General features: G+C 36.2%; 2 protein-coding genes and 1 pseudogene across 2 annotated transcripts; 1 reads left to right on the top strand and 2 right to left on the bottom strand.

The window, feature by feature from the left end:
- Positions 1-3,471: 3,471 nt before the first annotated feature.
- On the bottom strand, positions 3,472-7,675 carry LOC113765043 (annotated as a pseudogene).
- A 5,561-nt stretch (positions 7,676-13,236) lies between these two features.
- On the top strand, positions 13,237-16,501 carry LOC113764671 (probable disease resistance protein At1g58390). Its single transcript, XM_027308639.1, has 2 exons — positions 13,237-14,399; positions 14,670-16,501. The coding sequence occupies exons 1-2, from the start codon at positions 13,358-13,360 to the stop codon at positions 16,496-16,498; spliced, it is 2,871 nt and encodes a 956-aa protein (XP_027164440.1). The 5' UTR covers positions 13,237-13,357; the 3' UTR covers positions 16,499-16,501.
- A 913-nt stretch (positions 16,502-17,414) lies between these two features.
- LOC113764672 (protein transport protein SEC23) lies at positions 17,415-21,323 on the bottom strand. Its single transcript, XM_027308640.1, has 2 exons — positions 20,409-21,323; positions 17,415-19,291 (listed from the first exon to the last, which is right to left on the bottom strand). Exons 1-2 carry the CDS (start codon positions 21,141-21,143, stop codon positions 17,636-17,638), a joined length of 2,391 nt encoding a protein of 796 aa, XP_027164441.1. The 5' UTR covers positions 21,144-21,323; the 3' UTR covers positions 17,415-17,635.
- Positions 21,324-22,520: the final 1,197 nt, after the last annotated feature.

The following is a 22,520-nucleotide window of genomic DNA, read 5'->3' as shown; positions in this document are numbered from 1 at the left end:
TTATTTTTTATTGTGCTAATTATTTAACATTCAAAAAATTAAACATATAATTGATGATCCATAGTAATGACCCAATTTGATATATTATAATAAAAGACTCAATTCATAATTATCAATGGACTAAAACAAAATAATTGCTTTGTTGGTCAATATACAAATATACAACTTAGCCGAATTGATAAAAAATTTAAAATTAGTGATCTATCCTCTTGTTGACCCATATACAAATATACAAATAATTACTTGAAGGCGTGGTGAAGACAAGAAATTGAGTGATCTATCCTATTGTTGACAGATTGATTATATTTGTTCTCACTCTTCCTGTATCAACTGCAACTATAGAACGGAAATTTTCAATTATGAATATAATCAAAATAAAGCTCCAAAACAAGATAAAAATATAATTTTTTGAATGATTGTCTAACAATGTACATAAAAAAAAGGAAGTTGTTCAAAAATTTAATACTGATTCATTTATAGATGAATTTAGTTCTATGAAAGATCGTAAAACTCAATTTACTTTTAGGAAAAGACGTTGAAATTTCAAGATATGCTAACATAACTTTTATCTTTTATTAATTGAATATAGTTATATTTTTATTTTTGAACAAGTGACATATTTGAGCATCTTCTCATAATGTACAATTTGGGTAGTTTGTGATGTTATAAGATATTTAATCAAAGGTTATTTCTTGTCCTAATTTTTGTTATGACTATGCTACATATTTATGAAATGGATATACCTTTATAATTAAAGTTAATATTTGATATTTTAAGATGTCATATATTTAAATAAATGAAAATTATTTTGAGCATAACATATTAAGATAATTTTGTTCAGAAAAATTTTGGCCCCCCTCCCAAGGAAAAAATCCTAGCTCCATTCTATAGTCTATAGAATAGACATTTTCAATTATGAAGATAATAAAAAAAAAAAAAGCTTCAAAACAAAATAAAAGATAATTTCTTGAATGATTGCCTAACAATGTACATAAACAAGGGAAGTTGTTTGAAAATTTAGCATTGATTCATTAATTATACATGAATTTAGTTCTATGAAAGAACGTGCACTCGAACAAAATGTTCTATCACGCTAATGTGATAAGCATTCTAACAAGTATCTGGTTAAGGAAATACATCATAAAAATCACAAAGAAAGATTGATTTGTATTACTGCTTAAGCAATCAATCACACTAATTAGACTTCACATGAGAGACTTAGAGAATGATATGAGGTATACCTGAACTGGTTATAAGAATTCGAGAGATGACCAGTGCATGGGTGCCTTGGATATGTACCACTATCTTCACTTGTAGCCATAACTTTCCACACTTACAGTATCAGAAATACAACATTTACAGACACGCAGCATAACATAAAAGACCTGACTGGAAATAAATGTTTCCAACATGCTGCAGACTCTTTCAGGGCATACTTGTCGACGTCCAAATCTATTTCTTTGCCTGTAGACTTCATTAGTTTCCAGCTTCTCGATCCGGCGTCCTTCTTCTTCCCCACCTCATCATCCCGCCCACGCCACTTACCCTCCTCCTTAATCTCACACCAGCTCCAACCATCTCAAACACTTCCCAAATCAATAAAAAATACTATTAGTACTGTGTTTTGTGTGTATGATTATGGCTTTACATATATATGGTTTATACAAGGTGTAATTCACTTCTCACTTTTTTTGAGTTTCTTGAAAATGTCATGCACATTTGCGGGTTTGTTTTACTTCTTGAATTCTGGTAACTTCGACAAATATTAAATCTTTTTTTATTGGTTATCTATACATCTGTGGAGTATACTTTTTTTTTTTGGGCCGAGATTGAATGAGAAGCAACTCTAATAATAAGTTTCTCAAAACAAGGGTTAATTAATTTGGTGTAGAAAAAAGCTTGTGGAGGTTTTGTCGAGATTGGGACATCTGTTCTATAAAACCTATTATTATGTAGTACTTACTCCTCTAAGGCATTTCTATGAGAAGAAAAATAAATTTGTGAAGTCTTCTAAATTCTAAAGCTCATTAATAATGTTGGTACACAATTGAGCTATTCTTATGATTCTTTTCTTTTTCTCTTTTTTTTTTTTCCCGTTCTCATGACATAAGCAAGTGAGCTATTGTGGACGAAAGATTTTCTGCATTCGACGCTGTCCATACTATAGTACACTTAAAAGTTGGATTTATTACTAGTTTTCGTGGGAAGGCAGTTACCATCCTTAAGTAATTCTTCCATAAAAAAGGAAATAAATAGATAAATAAATAAAAGCTGTTGTAAATTGGTGCAAATATAAACTGCCTAAAATACAGCACCTGAAGTCAATGCTACATTTGAATATTTGATGATATATAATAGAACGTGAGGAATGACTTCAGCAATTTTGTTAGCAAAAAAGAAACGGTTGAAAGAGTTCTGTCAAATTTTCCTGTATGCATTTTAATCAAAAAAGAAAAAAAAAGTCAAGGATTCAGTGTTACCTTTGCACAAAAGGTCGTGTGTATGGATTCCGTTGCCGATCCGAAGACCATTTTGGTGGACAATTTGAGAGCAACTTATTGTTTCTAGTGGTAATCAAAGTTAAACGCATCCAAACTTTGTTCTACCATAAAAAAATTAATAGAATTTTTTCAACTAATTTTATTTAAGATGTTTTCATGTTTTGAACTAGCGGATCATAGAATATAATAGAAAAAGGAGCCCATTATAAAAGTCTTAGAATTATCACCTACACCAGCAATCGCCTGCATCTCCTTCTTTTTTTTTTTCTTCAAGATTTGACATCCCACTCCCACTCGACTTTTATCTTTTGTCATAAGAGACACAATATAGGTCTCGCATGTAGATTAGTGTCATAAATCTTTTTTGTGCACCACAAAGTGAATTGTAAATTTTGTTAAGTGAATTATGAGTTTTTTTTTTAAAAAATTGAGTAATAAATTTTATAAGTTGTAAGATTGGGTTTTTGGTAATAAGTAAGCATATTTTATGATAATAAAACATTTTCTTTTACATGATCTGATAACAAAACTCACTGCTTGTATAACTAAGCTTATGACTTATTGCTTGAAAAAGTTATCATTCACTTGTGGTGTCGTGAGAAAACATTACAGCACTCTTCCAAAATTTACAGTTGACCCTTTTTCTTCTCAACTAATTTGTGTTATAATTCCTCAATTCGGCATCTATACAGAAAATGAATAAAGAAGTTGTAAACCACTAAGAAATGAGAGCCAATGAGGATTTCTTTTTTTCTTTTAAGTTCTGTTTTTTCATTGAAAGGAGGTCCGGTTCCATTTAACAATCACTCGATTACTCCAAATATTATCCAAATTCTAATTACTTGCCCAATATTTACCATCTGAAATCTTACGAAAGGACTAACTAGCAAGTATGGCAGGCACCACACACGAGTCCAAGAAACCAAAAAAAAAAAAAAAAAGAGGCAATAATTTTGTTTCGCAACTGGTCGAATGCATCCTCTTCAACATGGCATTACTGGATGAATTCTGAATTTCAGGATCCAAGAAGGCCTTTTTTGCGAGCATAGCAAATGATAATAACAAAAAGGATAGCGCTGAAAATTCCAGGGACGCTGGCCACCTGACTCCGCAGATTAGAATTACCAGAATTAATGCTTGCTATATCAAACTTGTAACAAATAATGTTCCTGCTAGGAATTAAAGAAGTTGGGAGTACTGTTTTTCTGGGATCACTTCCTCTTACCCATTTAAAAGTATATGGATAACCATTATTCCAGGTATATGGGACGCTCACACTAAATATTCCAGCCACCAAAAAAGGAATTGCTATGCATGCGGCTGCTGCACTCAGGACCAGCTCTATCTGCAGCAAGCATTTGAGTGGGAAGTGAAGACATTACTTCTATTTGAATGAAATCAGAATCTATAAACTAAATGTAATCAGAAATTTGAATATGCATAATGGTAATAGCATTCATTTACATCACCTGAATGAACTGATTTCGTAGGTTGTCAAGCTGAAGAATCCACAAGAATTAGGTACAGTTTCAGTGTGAGTCCACAATGAGAGTAATGGAAATCAGAGAAAAAGTTCACTTCTCCCACTTTAATTACCTGAATGTTTAAGCAGTCTTCTGTGTTACTAATATATTTACGAAGCTGCAATTTGGACATGACTATTAGTCGTAAATCACAAGAAATGCTAACAAAAAGTTGAATAACTGGAAAAAGAGAAAATGCAGCGTGTTGTTAAGCATCATCCTGACTCTGAGGATGACTACAGCATCCAACTTTTTTATGAGGCTCTGTTCGTGGACAGAAATTTTGCAGAAGTACAAAAGACAGATTTCGTTTTACATACCGTAGTTAGCCTATTCAACGTGCCATCGATTTGCTTGAAGTTATCCTGTGATATTGTGAAAGAACAGCTCTTCAGCAGCTGTGTTGCAATAGGGACTAATGGGCAGTATTGAAGCTTATTTTTATTACCTCAAGTAGCATCTCAAGCGCTGCAACATCATTTTCTTCTCCATGAACGATGACGATGCTTTCCCTACTTGCTTCGGACTGCCTTGAGCTTACTGAAGGCGCAGCAAGAAACAATTTGGCGACATTTGGTATTGATCTGCTTGTTGGTAAAGGTGAACTGGCTACTTTTCAAGACTAAGTATAGATCAGCCATGCTATCACCATCATCCAGAAGTTGTTGAAGCCCATCCCTTACCTACAAAAATCAGTTTGTCCAAGAATTATCTCCGTATATCTCTCAGAACCAAAAAAAATTAGTGTATATGCAAAAATCTGCAAAAAAACATGCATGTCCGTGTGTAGCCCCAAGGCTATAACTACAGGGTTTGGGAAGAAATGTTATGAAATTTTCTATTGCCTTGCAAGGGGTAATGTCCGCGTACTACTAATAGTCCTTCTGTTATCTAAATTGGAGATTGATTTTGCAGAAACAACTACCAAAACTTGGTAGTGACTTAATAGCCCGACTAGCACCTAGGAATCAATCGCGAAGGGATATGACTAAGCAAAATATTCTTCTGTTAGCATACTGTGATCTCCTCTCATAAATATGTACCTTCTTCTATCATCACCTTCCTGCGAACAGCCTTATAGCATGAAAATATCTGCTCAATTCTACAAATCTACCACAAAACTTGTAGGGATGTCACAATTTAGGTTCTGTTAGATGTTAGGCATGTTTCCAGGTTCTGCCATGCAAGATTTAAGTTGAAAGGAATGCTGAAGAAAAGACTCAAATGGATAAAAACACTACCTTTTGCGAGCGGGAAGCCAACCTTGTTATTTCTCTTTAACTTGCGAATATGATCCAAATGACGGCTATTGATCTGCTATCAGAATTTACAGAATGCACTATGAGATAGGGAAGTTTAAAAGTGATCAACTTGAGCTGTCTACACACCACAGAGTACCCCAGAGCTTACGAGCTACAAATGAAACAAAGTCAGAGATTGCTTGAACTTCAAAACAATTGTGGGGAAAATTAAAAGGAAATACAAGAAGTTTCCTGACACAGAAAGGTGATACACATTGTCTATACAAAAGATGGACTGCAAATCAGAATTTGTTTTAAGAGTTAAACAGGAGTACTGTTTTTTTAAAAGTTTTGTGCAATTGCAATTGTACAGTAGCCCTGGTGAATGATAAAATTAACTTGGAGATCATCGATGATGTATGTTATTCCAGCTATGATTCATAATACAGTGATGGTAACCATGAATTATGGTGGAGGAGATACCAAGAGAACTACAAACTGTTCACCTTGGAGGTAACCAAATCCAAAGACGGGTAGAGTGCAGCCTCGAATTCTGTGGCGCTGGCAGCAAGGTAGCTACATATAGCTTCTAAAGCCACCTCCAGGACTTTGAATTCAAATGGACAATCTGCAAACATTATGACAGCTATTAGCAAGGAGATATAGTGCCTCGCATACTTGGAAATCTACTCCGAATTCTAAGTCTCACTACTGTCTTCCCCATCAACTTCAACATCATGTTGTGCAGCTGAACACTGGTCATCCCCTTGATGTCTATGATTGGCATCCACTGGATTCAATCTCCTTCGAAGTTTCTCAACCACGGGAAGAACATTGTCATCCAGTGGATCTTGAATCAAAACCTGCGCGTGTTAGTTATTCCTTTAAATTAAAAATGTTCCAACATTTTGTCAATATCACTAATATAACATTTGAAACATAAACGCAAGACTTATCTAAAGCTATTATGAAGTTTATAGAAATTCTGTCTATATTAAGTCCCAATTAGAGAATTCAGGATAAGGTGGATGGACTCTCCCTAATTGAATTTTGATTGGTCAAAACTCAAAAGGTGTCTAGATTGTATAAACTAATTATCAGTGGCCAAGTAAATTGACTTCAAACCGATCCAACGAGTGCTTCTAAAACAAACATATAGAAGCAATTAGTCAATAGATACAGTTGTAGATGTCAATTGAGCAAATAGTGAATAGTGAGTAGATACAACATAATGTCCCAAATACCCTACAACTTCAGTTTTTCAGCATCAGGTTTTCATTTGCATCCATTTCAGTCCATACTGTCTATATTCAACACTCTAAATTGCAAAACTGGTGAATCAAAGAGGAGGAGGTCAGCCATGCTATATAAATTGGGTCGGAATGAAAACCTACGCAAAAAAGCTCATATAAAAACACAGAAGTTCTTAAGCTCACCTCCTCTGCTGTAATAATAGCCTTGATATGCTGTCATTTCCCACAAGAAACACCATAAACATCAGAATTAGCACAAAGGTAGAAGGAAGAGCAAAGCACAAAAGAGAAACTTTTTCATTTTTAAACGGTTATGACATAAAATGCGCGATCATTTACAAAATGAAAGGCAAACACAAAGCACTAGCAACTCATAAATTAAACTGAAACATGAGCATGGTTCTGGAAAACAGCTAGTAAGTGAAGCAAAGTTGTCCTTTTCATCGATTCAGGTTGAAATTAACACGGCCAGTCAATGCAAATTACAGAATCCCAGATGGATAAAGCAACACTTCACCTCCAAATTGAGAATTATGGCTCTTTCTCGACTGAGAATGGTGGAAGGATAGGACAAGAGAGGATCAAGCATGCGAAGATCGCGTGGATGAATTTGTAAGCGGTCCAAAATCTCCTACTTGTCAACATCCAAAATCATTTCTTGACCTGAAGAATTCATTAACATCCAGGCGTTCGAAGACTCGGCCGAGTCGTCTCCGTCTCGGCCTAGTCCGAGACGATACCGTTACCGAAACGTTCCGAGATACGTGACAGGCCGAGACGTCACCGTGAAGGGTTGAAACGGCCGAGTCACACCGAGTCACTCTGAGTCATCCCGAGTCAATTTGAATTTTTATTATTTTTATTAATTATTAATTATTTTTATTTATCATATTTTTTACAAATTTTAGAATATTAAATATTTTAAAAATTTGTGTCTCACCGAGACCGCGACCGATATGCCAAGACCGATGTGGAACGTTCCGGGCCGCGACCGTGACCGCGACCGCGACCGCGACTTTGAAGCTCCTTGAGCCAGCAGCCTTCTTCAGCAAGTCACCAGTACCACCTCCTCCAGTACTAAATAGTAATGGCCTTGATGGCCCTTCATCAGCTCTGAACATCCTCAAAGTCCCAAACTGAAACGTGATTATACCCATGTTTCTGCTTATATGTGAATTGTTTTAACTATGTCATATGCCTATAGGATATAAATAATATAATCTTGACTTCAACGCATTTACATACCAGCATTAATATTTTCTGTGGGCTGATTACATCTGCATTGTGTTTAACTGTGGTTGGTGACGTTTGAGATCATAACATTATCTTTTTTTAAGTACCGATAACAAAAAAAAAAAAAATACTACTATGCAAATGATTAAGCTAAATGAGCATAAGAGTTCTGTCACGCCCTGAGCCCTCACGTGACATCCTCCGTATTCTCAAGTCCCACTCAAGAATACAAGGTTACATTAACTAGACTACTTTTAAAAGTACTAAAACAATATAATTAAATGAAGTGCGGTACACGTCTCATATAAACAGGTTGTCTACGAATATTCAAGACGTTCGTACATTTATTCTCTAATTGAAACACCGGAAACAAAAGTAATTGAAGTTAACAACTAGAAGCAGCTAGCCTACCAACTTCCATTCATCTAAAACTAATAAAAGTCATCCTCAAGGTCTTCTACGTAAACCAATTCATACTCTTCAGAATCTGCAAAAATGGTAAAAAGTGGGTTGAGCGACAAGCCGCCCCGTAAGTAATATCTACCCTTCTGTTGGACCATGTACTCGTAACTTTATAAATACATATATATATATTAGTACAACTCAAATCGTTTGCATATCATTTACATCCATAATCTTCAAAGTAACGTCATTTATAAAACAATCAGTAGTAACGAGTGGCAAACAATTTAAAAGTATCTTATTAATAAATGTACATGAAAAATCATAAAGCCATAAATCACTTCGTCTCAATTCACAAGTCTCTTCATATCCGTTCATAAATAAATTCATAAATCAGTTCACATGACTCATTTCAGATCAGTTCATAAATCATTCCATATCAACTCATAAATCGTTTCATATTAGCTTATAACAAGTACATGTAATGACCGATTACTGAGTACTCAACCTAGAGATTAAACCCCTTCCAGGTGGGCGACCAATAGGTTTCATGACTACCGATTGGTCTCATTTGATACATGGATCAATCGGTCGGGCTTTATACCGGGCTACCATGACCTTGCCAATCGGCCGGACTTTATACCAAGTTACCATGGTGATTAGACAGGACTATAGCTCCTACCGTCTATTCCATGATTGCTCTAAGCTTTACTTGTCAAAAATTTCATTTCATGTGTCACATACATAAATCTTTGAGTTCATAAAGGATTCAACTTGTTTGTAAATACTAACATATCAAAACATTTCAAATAAGTCACATGGTCCATTTTTGTATAGTAAAATATAACTTTCATAAATATTCAAGTAAAGCATTTAATCAAACACTTTTCGAGTCAACACAACCAAATAGGATTGAAAACAAGAATTTCATTTGCATATTTGAAATCTCAGAAGGGTAAGTACCACCTATCTTTGTTTGACTGCTCGAGTGGAATTACCTTAGGTTCTTGTACCGTACCTATCAAATGCATAGGTTCCCTAATTAGTTGTTACTTCCTATAAATGCATAAATATACAAACTCTGAGTAAGTCGAAAATTCATGTCTAGACCATTATATGAACCCTAATAGCATTTCAGAAGGGTAAGTACCACCTATCTTTGTTTGACTGCTCGAGTGGAATTACCTTAGGTTCTTGTACCGTACCTATCAAATGCATAGGTTCCCTAATTAGTTGTTACTTCCTATAAATGCATAAATATACAAACTCTGAGTAAGTCGAAAATTCATGTCTAGACCATTATATGAACCCTAATAGCATTTTCCTTAAATTGGATGATTTCTATATTTGGAAAGTTTCTATTTTAGAAAGTTTCTTAATTTGGAAAGTTCCGCTTTTCGTAAAGTTTCCCAACTTAAAAAGAAAAACAATTATTCATAATCATGTTTATTATCTTGACTACTGTCTTACTATATCTATTTATAATTTATAATTATTCATTATTATTATTATCGTCCTCGTCGTCGCTAATTTATTTTATTACTACTTATATAAATTAATTAGCTACTATGACCTTTCCTTTTATTTCTACTTTTTGTGCGTGCGTTGGTGTTATTATCATTTATGTTTACATGTACATATGTATATATATATATATATATATATATATTGGACTATTTACAATTAGTATTGTCTTAGTTTCTTTCACTTGTATTTATATTTTTATCTTCGTTTATATCCTTAATTTATTTCTTCCATGTCCATATCATATTATCCTTACTAATATTGCTTGTTAATTATTATTATTATTATTATTATTATTAGTATTATTATTAGCATTACTATTATTATGATTTTAAGCATTTTGTTTAGCAATTTAGAACTTATCTTACCTTGTCTAACTTGACTTAATACGGCTAGATTAAGATGTTTTAGATTTTCATTTAAGTATCTTGGACGTAATTAATTAAGTAGAAGTTTAATAACTGAACTTTACTTCTAAAGCTATCTTTAAGTTGGGTTTTGAAATTTAGTTCATGTTAATCCAAAAAGATAGGCTAGTTTTATTTAAGGGAAAATCGTCCAAAACGTTCCTCACATTTTATAAAATGACTTTTTTCGTCCCTCACTTTTAAAAGTGTAATTTTATGTCCCTTACATATTCACATCGGTCAAATTTAGTCCTTAACTAGGTTTCCGATCATTTTTTGGCCGGAATCCATCACGTGCCTTGCACGTGATCATTTTTTAAGAGTAAATTTGTCAAATTATATTTTACATAATCTGATCTATAGTCCTCCACATTTTATAAAACAAATTTTTTCGTCCCTCACATTTCACAAAATGATTTTTTCATCCCTCACATTTCACAAAATGAATTTCTCCATCCCTCACATTTCAAAAAATGAATATTTCCATCCCTCACTAATTATGTATGTGAGGGAAACCCTAAAAAAAAATGTGTGTGAATACATTTTGTTTAACACACAAATATATGTCTATTTGATTTTGCTTAATAATCCGAAAAGCATAAATATATGTATGTGTCTATTTGATTTCACTTAACAATACGAATACCTTATATTATACGTGATCATTTGATTTCATCTGGTATTAGCTAGTAAATAATCTTGCATTCATTGCCAAGTTGGCTAATAAAGCTATTTTCGGTCAAAATACAATAAGAATATGCAAATTAAGGTTCTATTGGTAAATATTAGTCATAATCATACAAAAAAAGAAGATAGCCCACAAGTTGGGCCCAATTACATACATGTGTTTATACTATTATTATTAAACAAAATCAAATAGACATATATATGTGTTTAAAAAAATGTATTCACACACATAATTAATGAGAAATGAAAATTTCATTTTGTGAAATGTGAGGGATGGAGAAATTCATTTTGTGAAATGTGAGGGACGAAAAAATTTATTTTATAAAATGTGGAGGATTATAGATGAGATTATGTAAAATATAATTTGACAAATTTACCCTTAAAAAATGATCATGTGCCTTGCACATGATGGATTCTAGCCAAAAAATGATCGGAAACCTAGTTAGGGACTGAATTTGTCCGATTTGAATATGTAAGGGATATAAAATTACACTTTTAAAAGTGAGAGACGAAAAAAGTTATTTTACAAAATGTGAGAGACGTTTTGGACGATTTTCCCTATATCTAACATTCAACTATTGGGCAACAATTAAACCTATACTATATATATACCTATATATATATCTATATTTTCCAATTCTGAAAAAACAACAATTCTTTTTTTTTCCTCCTTTTGGGTTGGACCCATCAGCCAACCCTCTTTGACCATTTCTGTCATTGGTTGACCGATGGTCGATTCTCTCGTTGGGGTCAGTTTTGACCCCAGGAGGCCAGGACTTTATGCAGACTTTCTGCCGGCTGTTGTTGCTGGCTATGTGCTGGCACTTTTTTCTTTTTTTTTTTTGTTTTCTGGTGGCCAACCTGTGTAGTCCTTTTTCTCTGCCGTCAATGATGGCGGCCTCCACTCTCTCTCTCTCTTCTTTTTTTTTTTCCTGTTGCGTTGCCTCTGCAACGCCTAACCCAAAACAAAGCAGCGGCGGCCGCTGCTGTTCTCTCCTTTCTTTTTTTTTCTTTTCTTCGGCAGATTTGGGGCAACCCATTAATCTAACATCCTATTTCTACTAAATCAAATATGAATCCTCGTAAATCTCATATACAAGCATATATCTCTATATATAACATAATACATATCCGTAAAATCTTTAGGATAATTAATCTGATTAATAGAACTTAAAAAAGAAGTTTAACATGAATTTAGGATTTACGAGTTTAGGGACCTAGTCATCTGATTGATTGATGGCGACGCCTGCTTCTCCTTCTCTGCTCTCTGACGGCTCTTGCTCTAAGGAGAGACAGACAATTAATGAACGGCAGGGAATAGGTTTTTTTTTGTTTTGTTTTGATAAGTATGCTAAACCCTAATAACAACCTAATAAGTAGTTTAGATAGGAGTTTTAACTATTGTGAACTTTCACCCTATTTTATCTCATCTTACCCCTTAATTAACCATTTAACCTAACCTGCAATTATTTTTGCTTTTACCCATAATAAATTACCATTTAATTTAATTGGGCGAGATAACAAAAATGAGCCCAAAAAATCGTGGGTTTTACAAGTTCACAATACTACAATTAATGCAACCAAGAAACGGTTCATAATTATGTGAAGACTAAAGTCCCCAATGATTTACTTCACTACAGTAATTGTAATGATACTGTCCAATCCTCTACACCGTCGTCCGCAGGGATCCAGGGCCACTTAACTTTGTTTTTGTTTATTTCTGTCCGGCTGATTTAAACCAATATAATTTTGGTATAAGTTTGCACAAATTTGGCGTAATCGTAAAATTTGTCAGTTCATACAAATTGAATTGAACAAGACAGAACTCAATTGGAGAGACTCGTTTCCTGTCCCCAACCACCAATCTTTTCTTCTCCGAATTGGGGTCCTACGGGGAGTCCTCTTCTCATCTTTATTTTTTCCCCCAAAATTTTGTTTGTTTTTTTTTTTCACTTGCGGATAATCAGGATCCTAAATTTCTCCTCTCAACTCTAAGCTTTTTATTATGTACTGGGTAAATGCAAAATTTCTGCCTTGTCCCTCTGCTATTTAAATACCGGCCGTATGCCTTAATTTAGTATTCATTGGCTGTGGATAGAAGATTAACTTAACAACCATCTAAAGCTAAAGCTATGCTGAAGTTTTAAGAAATCCTGTCGATAATTAATTCCCTATGTCCACCCAACAAAAAATAATTCAACTTCAACAACATTTCGGCCTTGATAAGAAACATGACGAAATACACAAGGAGCGGGATGGATTAGGTGGTAGGAAAAGGAAGTGAAAGTAAAAGGTCTTGGATTTAAAATCTCTTATATTTATATATTAAATAAATTTTTTTAAAAAATAATTAAATAATTACGGACTTATCTTTTAGAAACCATGTTCGACCACAGCCGTCGTGCTGTACAGGGGAAAATAATTGCCTTGCTCAATTATTTCATCTCAACTAACCATTTTTAGAGCCCGCACAAACCAATCTTATACTTGTATTATTTTGGCTTTGGGTATCCATCGTCCAAGATACAGCTTGTAGGAGAGCAAATTGAATTAGAAAAAAAGTGGGTTATTGTTTGTTGCACCAAAATGGCTAGCGAAGTTGTCTCCCTTGCTTTGGGAACGGTGACGGATTTGTTAGCTGAAGAAGCCAGATTCTTGTTCGGAGTGGCGGATCAAGTCAAGGAACTTGAAGTAGAATTGATAGGGATGCAACGATTGTTGAAAGACGCCGACAAAAAGCAACTGAATGACTCGACAGTCCGTAATTATGTCAGGAAGATCAGGCGTCTTGCTTACAGAACTGAAGATGTCTTGGAGGAGTTTGCCGTTGAAATCGAATCCAGGAGAAGGGGCCACGGCTTCCGCAAGGCTTTCAGAAGATTTGCGGGCCTAGTTTCTGAAGGAACGGTTCTTCACAGAGTTGCTTCAGAGATAGCTAGCATCAAAGCAGGAATCAACAGCCTCACCAAAAATCTGCAAACTTATGGTGTCATTGCATTGAGCAGTACTGAGGACGGTCAAAGTTCCAATGCGAGATTGGATCAGAATCAACAGCGGCTGAGACAAACCTATCCCCATCAAGTTGAGGAATATTTTGTTGGGATGGAAGATGATATAAGACAGCTTGTGTCCCTCATCACTGATGAGGGAATTAGATCACATCGAGTTATTTCAGTATATGGGATGGGCGGTCTCGGTAAGACCACTCTTGCCAGGAAGATCTACAAGCACATTGAAGTAGAACGTGCTTTCAAACAGTTTGCTTGGGTTTCGGTTACCCAACAGTGCAATACGATGACTGTCTTTCGAGACCTTCTGAAGCAGCTTGTCCCGGACGAGAGGAAGGAAAGTGTTGAGAAGATGGATGAGAGGGAATTGGTAGGAGAGCTTTATAAAGTGCAGAAAGAGACAAAAAGCTTAGTTGTTCTTGATGACCTGTGGGAAATTGAGGACTGGAAGCGTCTCAGTGTAGCATTTCCATTTGCAGAGGCGGATAGCAAAATTTTGATTACAACTCGGAACCAGAAACTCGCAGAAGTTGAATTCCCCTATCCACTCAACCTTTTGAACGAGGATGAAGGCTGGGAGTTGCTTCAAAAGAGAGCTTTTGCCAAAAGAAATGGCGCAGGTTAGCTTTTCTCTAGTGAAGTACATATATCTGACTTGCATTAGTTAAAACAGAATAAAAAGTTTGATGCTTATTCCTATAGATTCTATGCCGTTCATACCTGTATGCATTAGTTTCTGTTAGCCTTTTTTACTTGGCAAATTTAGAAGCATTAGTCTCCAAACCAAGTGGAAATGTTGGGAGAATAGTTACATTTTCACATCCAAAAATAACTAAGGTACATCTGGACAAATTATAGAGACACACAATTTACATTTTTCTCTCCTGCAGATTGTGAAAGTGATCCACGGTTGGAAGCAGTAGGGAGGGCAATTGTTCGCAAGTGTGGAAACCTACCCTTAGCAATCTCTGCAATTGGAGGAGTTCTGAGTCAAAAGACTTCACTCGAGGAGTGGGAGACAGTGAAGAATGATGTGGATTCGTATATAAGGATGAGTGAAGGTGGCAAAGAAGAAGGGTATGGAGCCGTGTTGCAGGTGTTGGCTCTGAGTTATGACGAGCTACCCTACCACTTGAAGCCTTGTTTTCTTTACCTGGGGCAATATCGTGAAGATGAGGACATAGATGCAGAGATGTTGTATCGAATGTGGACAGCAGAAGGGATGGTCTCATCAGATCATCGCAGAAAAGGAGAAACTCTGACAGATGTAGCTGAAAGGTACCTGTATGAGATGGCTAGCAGGTCAATGCTTCAAGTGAAGTTTTATGAGTTCTCGACATCCAGAAAGGTTGAGTCATGCTACCTTCATGATCTGATGAGGGACTTCTGCCTGGCCCGTGGAAAAGAAGTTGAATTTCTCAAGCTGCTTGATTTTCGAGGAGGAAATGATCCCTTGTCGGATTATTCTACAGAGCGCGACGACTGTACTCCTAGATGCTCCATTCACATGGAAGATGGTAAAAAGCATTGTCTAGGTGATGTTGACTCTATGATAAGTATGGCACTGGAAGCCAGTGGACAGCTGCGTTCTTTAACATTAAGTGGTGGAACTGAACGTCGCACGGCAAATATCTCATTTCCTGAAGTAATATGTGATTCAACCAAGTTCAAATATGTAAAGGTTCTCAAATTCGAGGGTTATCGTTTCATGGGCAAAGGTTTGCCTAAAGGAATAAAGAAGCTGGTCAGTTTGAGGTTCCTCAGTGTAAAGGACAGTGACTTGGAGACACTTCCGTCATCCATAGGTCAATTACAGTTCCTGGAGACACTCGATATACGGGTCTCTTATCAGATTAAGGTGCCCGATGTCTTGCGCGAATTGAAAGGATTGAGGCATTTGTATTTTTCTGTCCATACAGAAGTAGAAGGTGGACAACTAAGTTTTCTTGGCTTAAGTAAGCTGGAGACTTTAGTTGGCTTTAACGGTAATTTCGGAGACTTGAAACATTTGTCAGGGTTGAATAATCTAAGGTTCCTCAATGCATTTGTGCGTATCATCAGTAAAGAGAAGAACGATGTCCCTCAGATGCTCAATTACTTGAATTCCAACCGACACAAGCTACGGGAGGCTCAATTGGTGATTATTGCAGATTTTCAAAATAAAGTAGTGCTTCCTTTTCGAGATCTTTTGTCCTGCCACTGTCTCCACCAATTGAGCTTGACGTGGGGCAGGTGTGAGTTTCAAAAAGTTAGAGCACCCCTTTCCCCCTCGAACCTCAGTGAGTTACGTCTGTTTGGGTGTTCAATTGAAGGAGATCCAATGAATTTCTTGGGATATCTTTCCAACTTGAGGAGGCTGACTTTGAGTACTGTGGACTTGGTGGATAGAAAAGTGATGATTATTGATGCAAATGCTTTTCCAAAACTCGTATCTCTGGAGATCACTGCCATAAAAAACTTAGAAAAGTGGGTGGTGGCTGAAGGATCCATGCCTAACCTGTCTCATCTTACAATCGATAGATGTGAAGCACTGGAGATGATTCCTGATGGGCTGAGGTTTATTACAACACTCAGAAAGTTGGAAATTAAAATGCCTGAAGAATTCATCGTCCGAAGAATTCATGGGATCGATGGGCGTGGAGGACCGGATCGTGACAAAATCTGTCACGTCCCCGTGATTGCAATTCAATCTGTCCTCCCTCCAAAGAATTGGGATTGATGGGCATGGAGGACCGGATTGATGGGATTGATGTGATTTCAAATATTAATTAAAATAATTACTATAATATTTTTGTGATCTGATATATGTAAAATAAAAAAATGGTTAAAAATGTAGATTGAAAAATGTGTTTATGATAAAAGTAAAATAGTATTTGAAATAAGTGTGCTATCCAAACAGGTTTGCTTTTTATAGTCTGAAAGTGCCAAATTAACTGGTTTGCTTTCATGTCATTGTTTAATGTGTAATTTCATGGGTTAATTACTATTTATACCGAGTGGTTTTGGTTTCATTGAACAATCCCCTCGTAGTTTTCCATAATGTTCACATTTATTTTTTAAGAGAATCAATAATAATTTCCTATTTACTCTTCTTGATGACTCGGACACGTGGCTTGTCAATTTCAGGTGCAGCGTATTACCAATCAAATTGCGCTTCAATTGTCTCAATGATGTTCACTTAATCCACTGTAATATTGCGAAAGCAATATCGATATAGTTGCATCATGGGATATGCCAAAAACATAAAAATAATATCTACTTTAACTCTTTATGGTTCCGTATTGATCCTAAACCTTTCCTAATTATGAAAGATGATTGTTAAGATGTTCATCTAATCCTTGACAGTCTTAGCCCCAGTTATATTTATTTTGTTATAGCATTTGCTAGTCTAACTTTTTTTAATTTTGGTACTAATTATTTCTTATCAATTTACACGATCAATCAAGCCAACGCCTTGAATTAGTACCCAAACCTCGCTATTTTTCCCTTGCAAAAATTTAGAAGCTCTTTCTTTCGTCCCAATACTAATAAGTAACTGGAAACCCCACTTTGTACGTCAGATATGTCAGATTTGGACTTGCTCTGCATCAGTCCAGAATACCCTGTAATGCCAAGGGAAATTTCTTCCACTTCAAAATAGTCCAAACCTGTTATCTACGTATAGCTCTTATCAGAAAAGCATTTACAGCTACATATGCCCACCATAACAACACGGTCCAGAAGGGGTAAACTTAAAAAACACCTTTTAATCCCATGCCCTTCTTTTCATTAACAAAATAAACACCTTTCCTCTCTACAATGCTATACAACAATATGATGGTTTTCCAGTAACAGCTCGTAACTAATAACACTCTTATTAGCCCTGCACAGCCAAAGCTTGCAAGTGATCAATGAACACTTGCAGGCTCACGTCATCAGTAAAAATAACCTCTGAACCATCTGTACATGTTGAGTCCTGTGTCACTGATGGATTCAACTTGGCAAGAAGAAATCTTGCCTGACTGCTGTGTTGGTCACACTTTATGAGCTTTGGCACTGGAATCCGTTCAGCCACTAGGTGCTTTGCGTCAAGGTCAACAGCTTCCAGCAGCTTTCGAAAGTTCTCGTGGCTGGGGTCCCTATCATAACCAAGCTTCCTCCATTGCGCAATCTTAGATCCATAGTGAATCACGACATTAAAATAGGAATCAAAGAGCAGTATCACATCAGGGAAGATAGAGCAAACATCTAGAAGAACAGGGATTGGTGGTCCTTCAAATGAATACTGAAAAAGGGTAGGCTGGACCATTAGTAGAGAGCCAACCACACCCTCACGATTTAGCATAAGCCTGAAAAACGCAGTCTCATCTGGAGTGCTATTAAACACATCAATGAACTGAGACCTCCTTAAATGATACATAAATTGCGGATAAAGGGAGAAGTTGGATGCCAGATGGAAGGAAGATGGATCCTCCTGCACATACTGCCCGAACTTTGAAGCAAAAAGAATAAGCTTCTTATCCAGCCAACTGATAACATCTCGAGCGAAAAATCTTTCCGTTCTGTGGATTGCAAGTCTAGCCATCACTGAAGCAGCTGCTTCCTGATCAAACCCAGCATGAATTTCTGGTGAGTGATTCCCAACCCACCTTCGAGCAGCAGTGGTCACTCTCTTGCGAATCCCCATATTCCCATATCTGTACTGAGTTATGAATTGTATGAAAAATGCAGAGTTAGGTTGGATGTGTTGTTCATGGCCCACTTCAAAGAAGAAAGCAATGCATGTTTTTTTATTGAGTGTACCTAGCTTCCAAACATATGTACCACTCTCCCCAATCCCTTTGTCACTCACAGAACTGTTCTTTTTCTGCAAAGAAACACAGGGACCCAAAGCTCCACAGATTTTGACGTCCTTCGTGGTTACTAACTCTATAGTAGCATCAAAGCACATGTTCAAATTCCCTTCCTCATCATGGATGAATATGTGATTCAAGCACTTTCTGAATTTTTCAGAGTCAAATGACTCCCCTAACATCATGAATCCACCAGAGCTCTCAACAGGGACCTTTAGCTCCACTGCTCCAACTTGATCTAATGAACAAGCAAAAAGATCGAGCACAACTGAAGAATCACATAACCTCTTCGATAATCGCTTGTAGAATTCACAGGACTTTATGTAATGAGGAGCATAACCACTATCGATATCTCGGTGGGTCCTGATGGCATGACTGTAATCTGAAGCTACAATGATGCCTGGGCCAATAGTTGCCGGGCCAGAAGTGAAAACCATGATTCGTGAAGCTGAACTAACGAAGCATCCTTCTAATAGTCCAACTGCAACTGATATTGCTACCCCTGTGGACCGTAATGGACGATGACCAGCGAGAGCCTGCGGTGAAGAATGAAGATCTTCAATGGCATTCGTGAAACTGAACTCGCACTCAGATACTGGCAATAGGAATCCCTGTTTATGAACTGTTGATGTCTTTCCAAGTTGCTGCTTTATGTGATGAATCCCCAACAGCTGTTTCGTCTAGAGACAAACGACCACTACATGTTACACTCGAACAAAATGTTCTATCACACTCATGTGATAAGCATTCTGACAAGTATCTGGTTAAGTAAATACATCATAAAAATCACAAAGAAAGATTCATTTATATTACTGCTTAAGCAATCAATCACACTAATTAGACTTCACATGAGAGACTTAGAGAATGATATGAGGTATATCTGAACCGATTATAAGAATTCGAGAGATGACCAGTGCATGCACCACTATCTGCACTTGTAGCCATAACTTTCCACACATACAGTATCAGAAATACAACATTTACAGACACGCAGCATAACATAAAAAGACATGACTGGAAATAAATGTTTCCAACATGCTGCAAACACTTTCAGGGAAAATAATCATACCTTCCTAGACTAGGGAAGGCCTATAGGAACTTAGAAAGAGACAAATGCTCAAACAAGAGCATGTGAACTTTGAACACATGAATAAAGGCAGTCAAAAAATACTCTAGCTTGCAGATTAAGATGGTGTGATCCAGGTTAATTAGTTAATTAGCATTAAAAGTTTCGGCAGAAAGAAGATAATTGCATGCAAAAAGAAATGTATCAGCTCAACCACAGTATAAGGGGAAGAGAGGGGGAAGCTAATTTGTCTAGTCAGTTCATACCCAGATGCATCTATAAATATGGAGTCTGAGGAAAGAAACAGCATAAAAGCACCCACAACAGTATAGACTTCATTAAAATGGCGTTGCTCTTGAGTAAATTATTGTCTATTAGTTAAACAATTGTTTGAAGCAAGTGCGTCAGAGAGCCCACAAATCAGATTTTGTACAAAGCTATACCACAGAAAAACTCACATCTACTATCACACATTCAGATTCTAAACTTGTACCAGCAGAGAATCACCAACAACCATCCATATTTCTTGCCTCTCATTTCAAGTTGCACATTACCAATCATTTTATTCTTTAAACTGAATTACTGCTCATAAATTTTGAAATCCTCATTAGGCCACACAATACATGAGATAAAAGCCCAATAAACTATGGTTCTAAACAGTTTCAAATAAATAAGCACTGAATGTAATAACCAAATGCAATCACTGATATTAGCACTGGCAATCAATGTACCTGCTCGGACGATATCTCGCGCTCACCATGAAACAGCACCACCCTGAAACACTCTGAAAACCCAAGATCATAAACCCTGACCAAAGAATCAAAAACCACCAACCCCACAAGAGCATTCTCTGGCAACCGCGTGATCACATGCAACAACTCACTCTTCAACACCCTAAGCTCCGCCTCAGCAGTACACACATCCACAACGAACACAAAAGCAGGTCCCGGGACAAAGCCCGACCCGGCCCAGTCCAACCCCGCCAATGAAGAATTTGAGCTAGAAAACGATCCCATTCTCGAAATCGAACTTGAACCAGACAAAACCAACCCATTGCCATAACCGGGCCCGGAACCAAAGCCCGGGTTTTGCGGGTTATGCCCCAAATTCATCGATTTTTTCCCCAAATGATATTCCACAGTACTATAAGTGGGAAAAAGCTCCGCTGGGATACTGTTTTCATTAATTCCAAGATAAGACTTTGGAAATGGGTTTCTTCCATTACAAAACGAGCAATACCAGATTCTACTCTGGTAATCGACCCGGGCATACGGGTTCAAAACGGCGCCACACTTGGAGCAAATCAAAGGGTCATAGGGAAGTATAGGGAGGTCACCGAATTGAGTTAAAGGAGTACACAAAATTGATAAAGGGACTACCAGAGCTGCAGCCTCGGATTTGGTTGTGGGCCACGAGTTCCATGACCATCTGAGGCCTTCAATTGCTTCCAATTCGATGAAATCCATGGAAAAGAAAATTTCAGCTCAAGGGATGAGATGAGAAGGGGTTTTTGAGGGGAAACCTTTTTGGGTTTTTAATTTTAAACATGATGGTTTTAGGAGAAAAATCTTAAATGGGTCTGGGTTTTGGTACTTCTTGTGGGGGTTTTGGGCATAATCAGTAGGCAGACCAATCCATTAGGTGACCGGAAACTTAGGCTTAGTTTGGGAGTTTAGGATAGAAAAGAAAAGAAGCAAAAACTTAAAATTACGAGAGAAGAGAGGAGTCAGAGGACACGAGAAAAGGATTCCTATGCTATTTGGGAGTTTTAAGAATTAATGGTCAATGATTTTGGATATAAAAATTATTAAATATTTATTTAAAATTTTTTTTAAGGACAAAATATGTATTTTAAAAAAATATGACAAGTTTTTTCAAAGTTTTTTTTTTTATTTTCATCTAATTTAGAAGGGAAAGTTTTGGTTACTGTTCGTTCTCCTTCTCATTTCCTTTCTTTTCTTTTTTACTAAAATCTAGTAAACGAAAGAAAACTAAATTTTCTCTTCTTTCCCTTTCTTGTTTGTCCAAATACTCAACCTCCAAACGAAGCCTTAGGAAGCAAGAAGGAAACCAAGAAAGGAATAAATAAAGGGAAAATCGTCCAAAACATCCCTCACATTTTGTAAAATGACTTTTTTCGTCCCTTACTTTTAAAAGTGTAATTTTATGTCCCTTACATATTCACATCGGTCAAATTTAGTCCCTAACTAGGTTTCCGATCATTTTTTTGCCGGATTCCATCACGTGCAAGGCACGAGATCATTTTTTAAGGGTAAATTTGTCAAATTATATTTTACATAATCTAATTTATTGTCCCTCACATTTCATAAAATAAATTTTTTCGTCCCTTACATTTTATAAAATAATTTTTTTCATCCCTCATATTTCATAATATGAATTTCTCCATCCCTCACATTTCAAAAAATGAATAATTGTTAATATGGCTATAGCTTGTTATAGGTAGGACATTAACAATTATTTATGTAATTGGGCCCGGCTTGTTGGCTATTTTCTTTTTTTGTATGATTCTGACTAATATTTACCAATAGAACCTTAATTTGCATATTCTTATTGTATTTTGACAGAAAATAGCTTTATTGGCCAACTGGACAATGAATGCAAAATTTTTTACTAGCTAATACCAAATGAAATCAAATGATTGCATATAATACATGCTATTCGTATTGTTAAGTGAAATCAAATAGACACATACATGTGTTTATGCTATTCGTATTATTAAGCGAAATCAAATAAACATATGCATGTGTTTAAAAAAAATGTATTCACACACATAATTAGTGAGGAATGAAAAATTTATTTTTTGAAATATGAGGAATGGAGAA

The sequence above is a fragment of the Coffea eugenioides genome, chromosome 3 (assembly GCF_003713205.1).
Source record: "Coffea eugenioides isolate CCC68of chromosome 3, Ceug_1.0, whole genome shotgun sequence".
NCBI classification, from domain to species: Eukaryota; Viridiplantae; Streptophyta; class Magnoliopsida; order Gentianales; family Rubiaceae; genus Coffea; species Coffea eugenioides.
The sequence above is the reverse complement of the archived record's forward strand: the minus strand, read 5'-3'. Positions and strand labels throughout refer to the sequence as shown.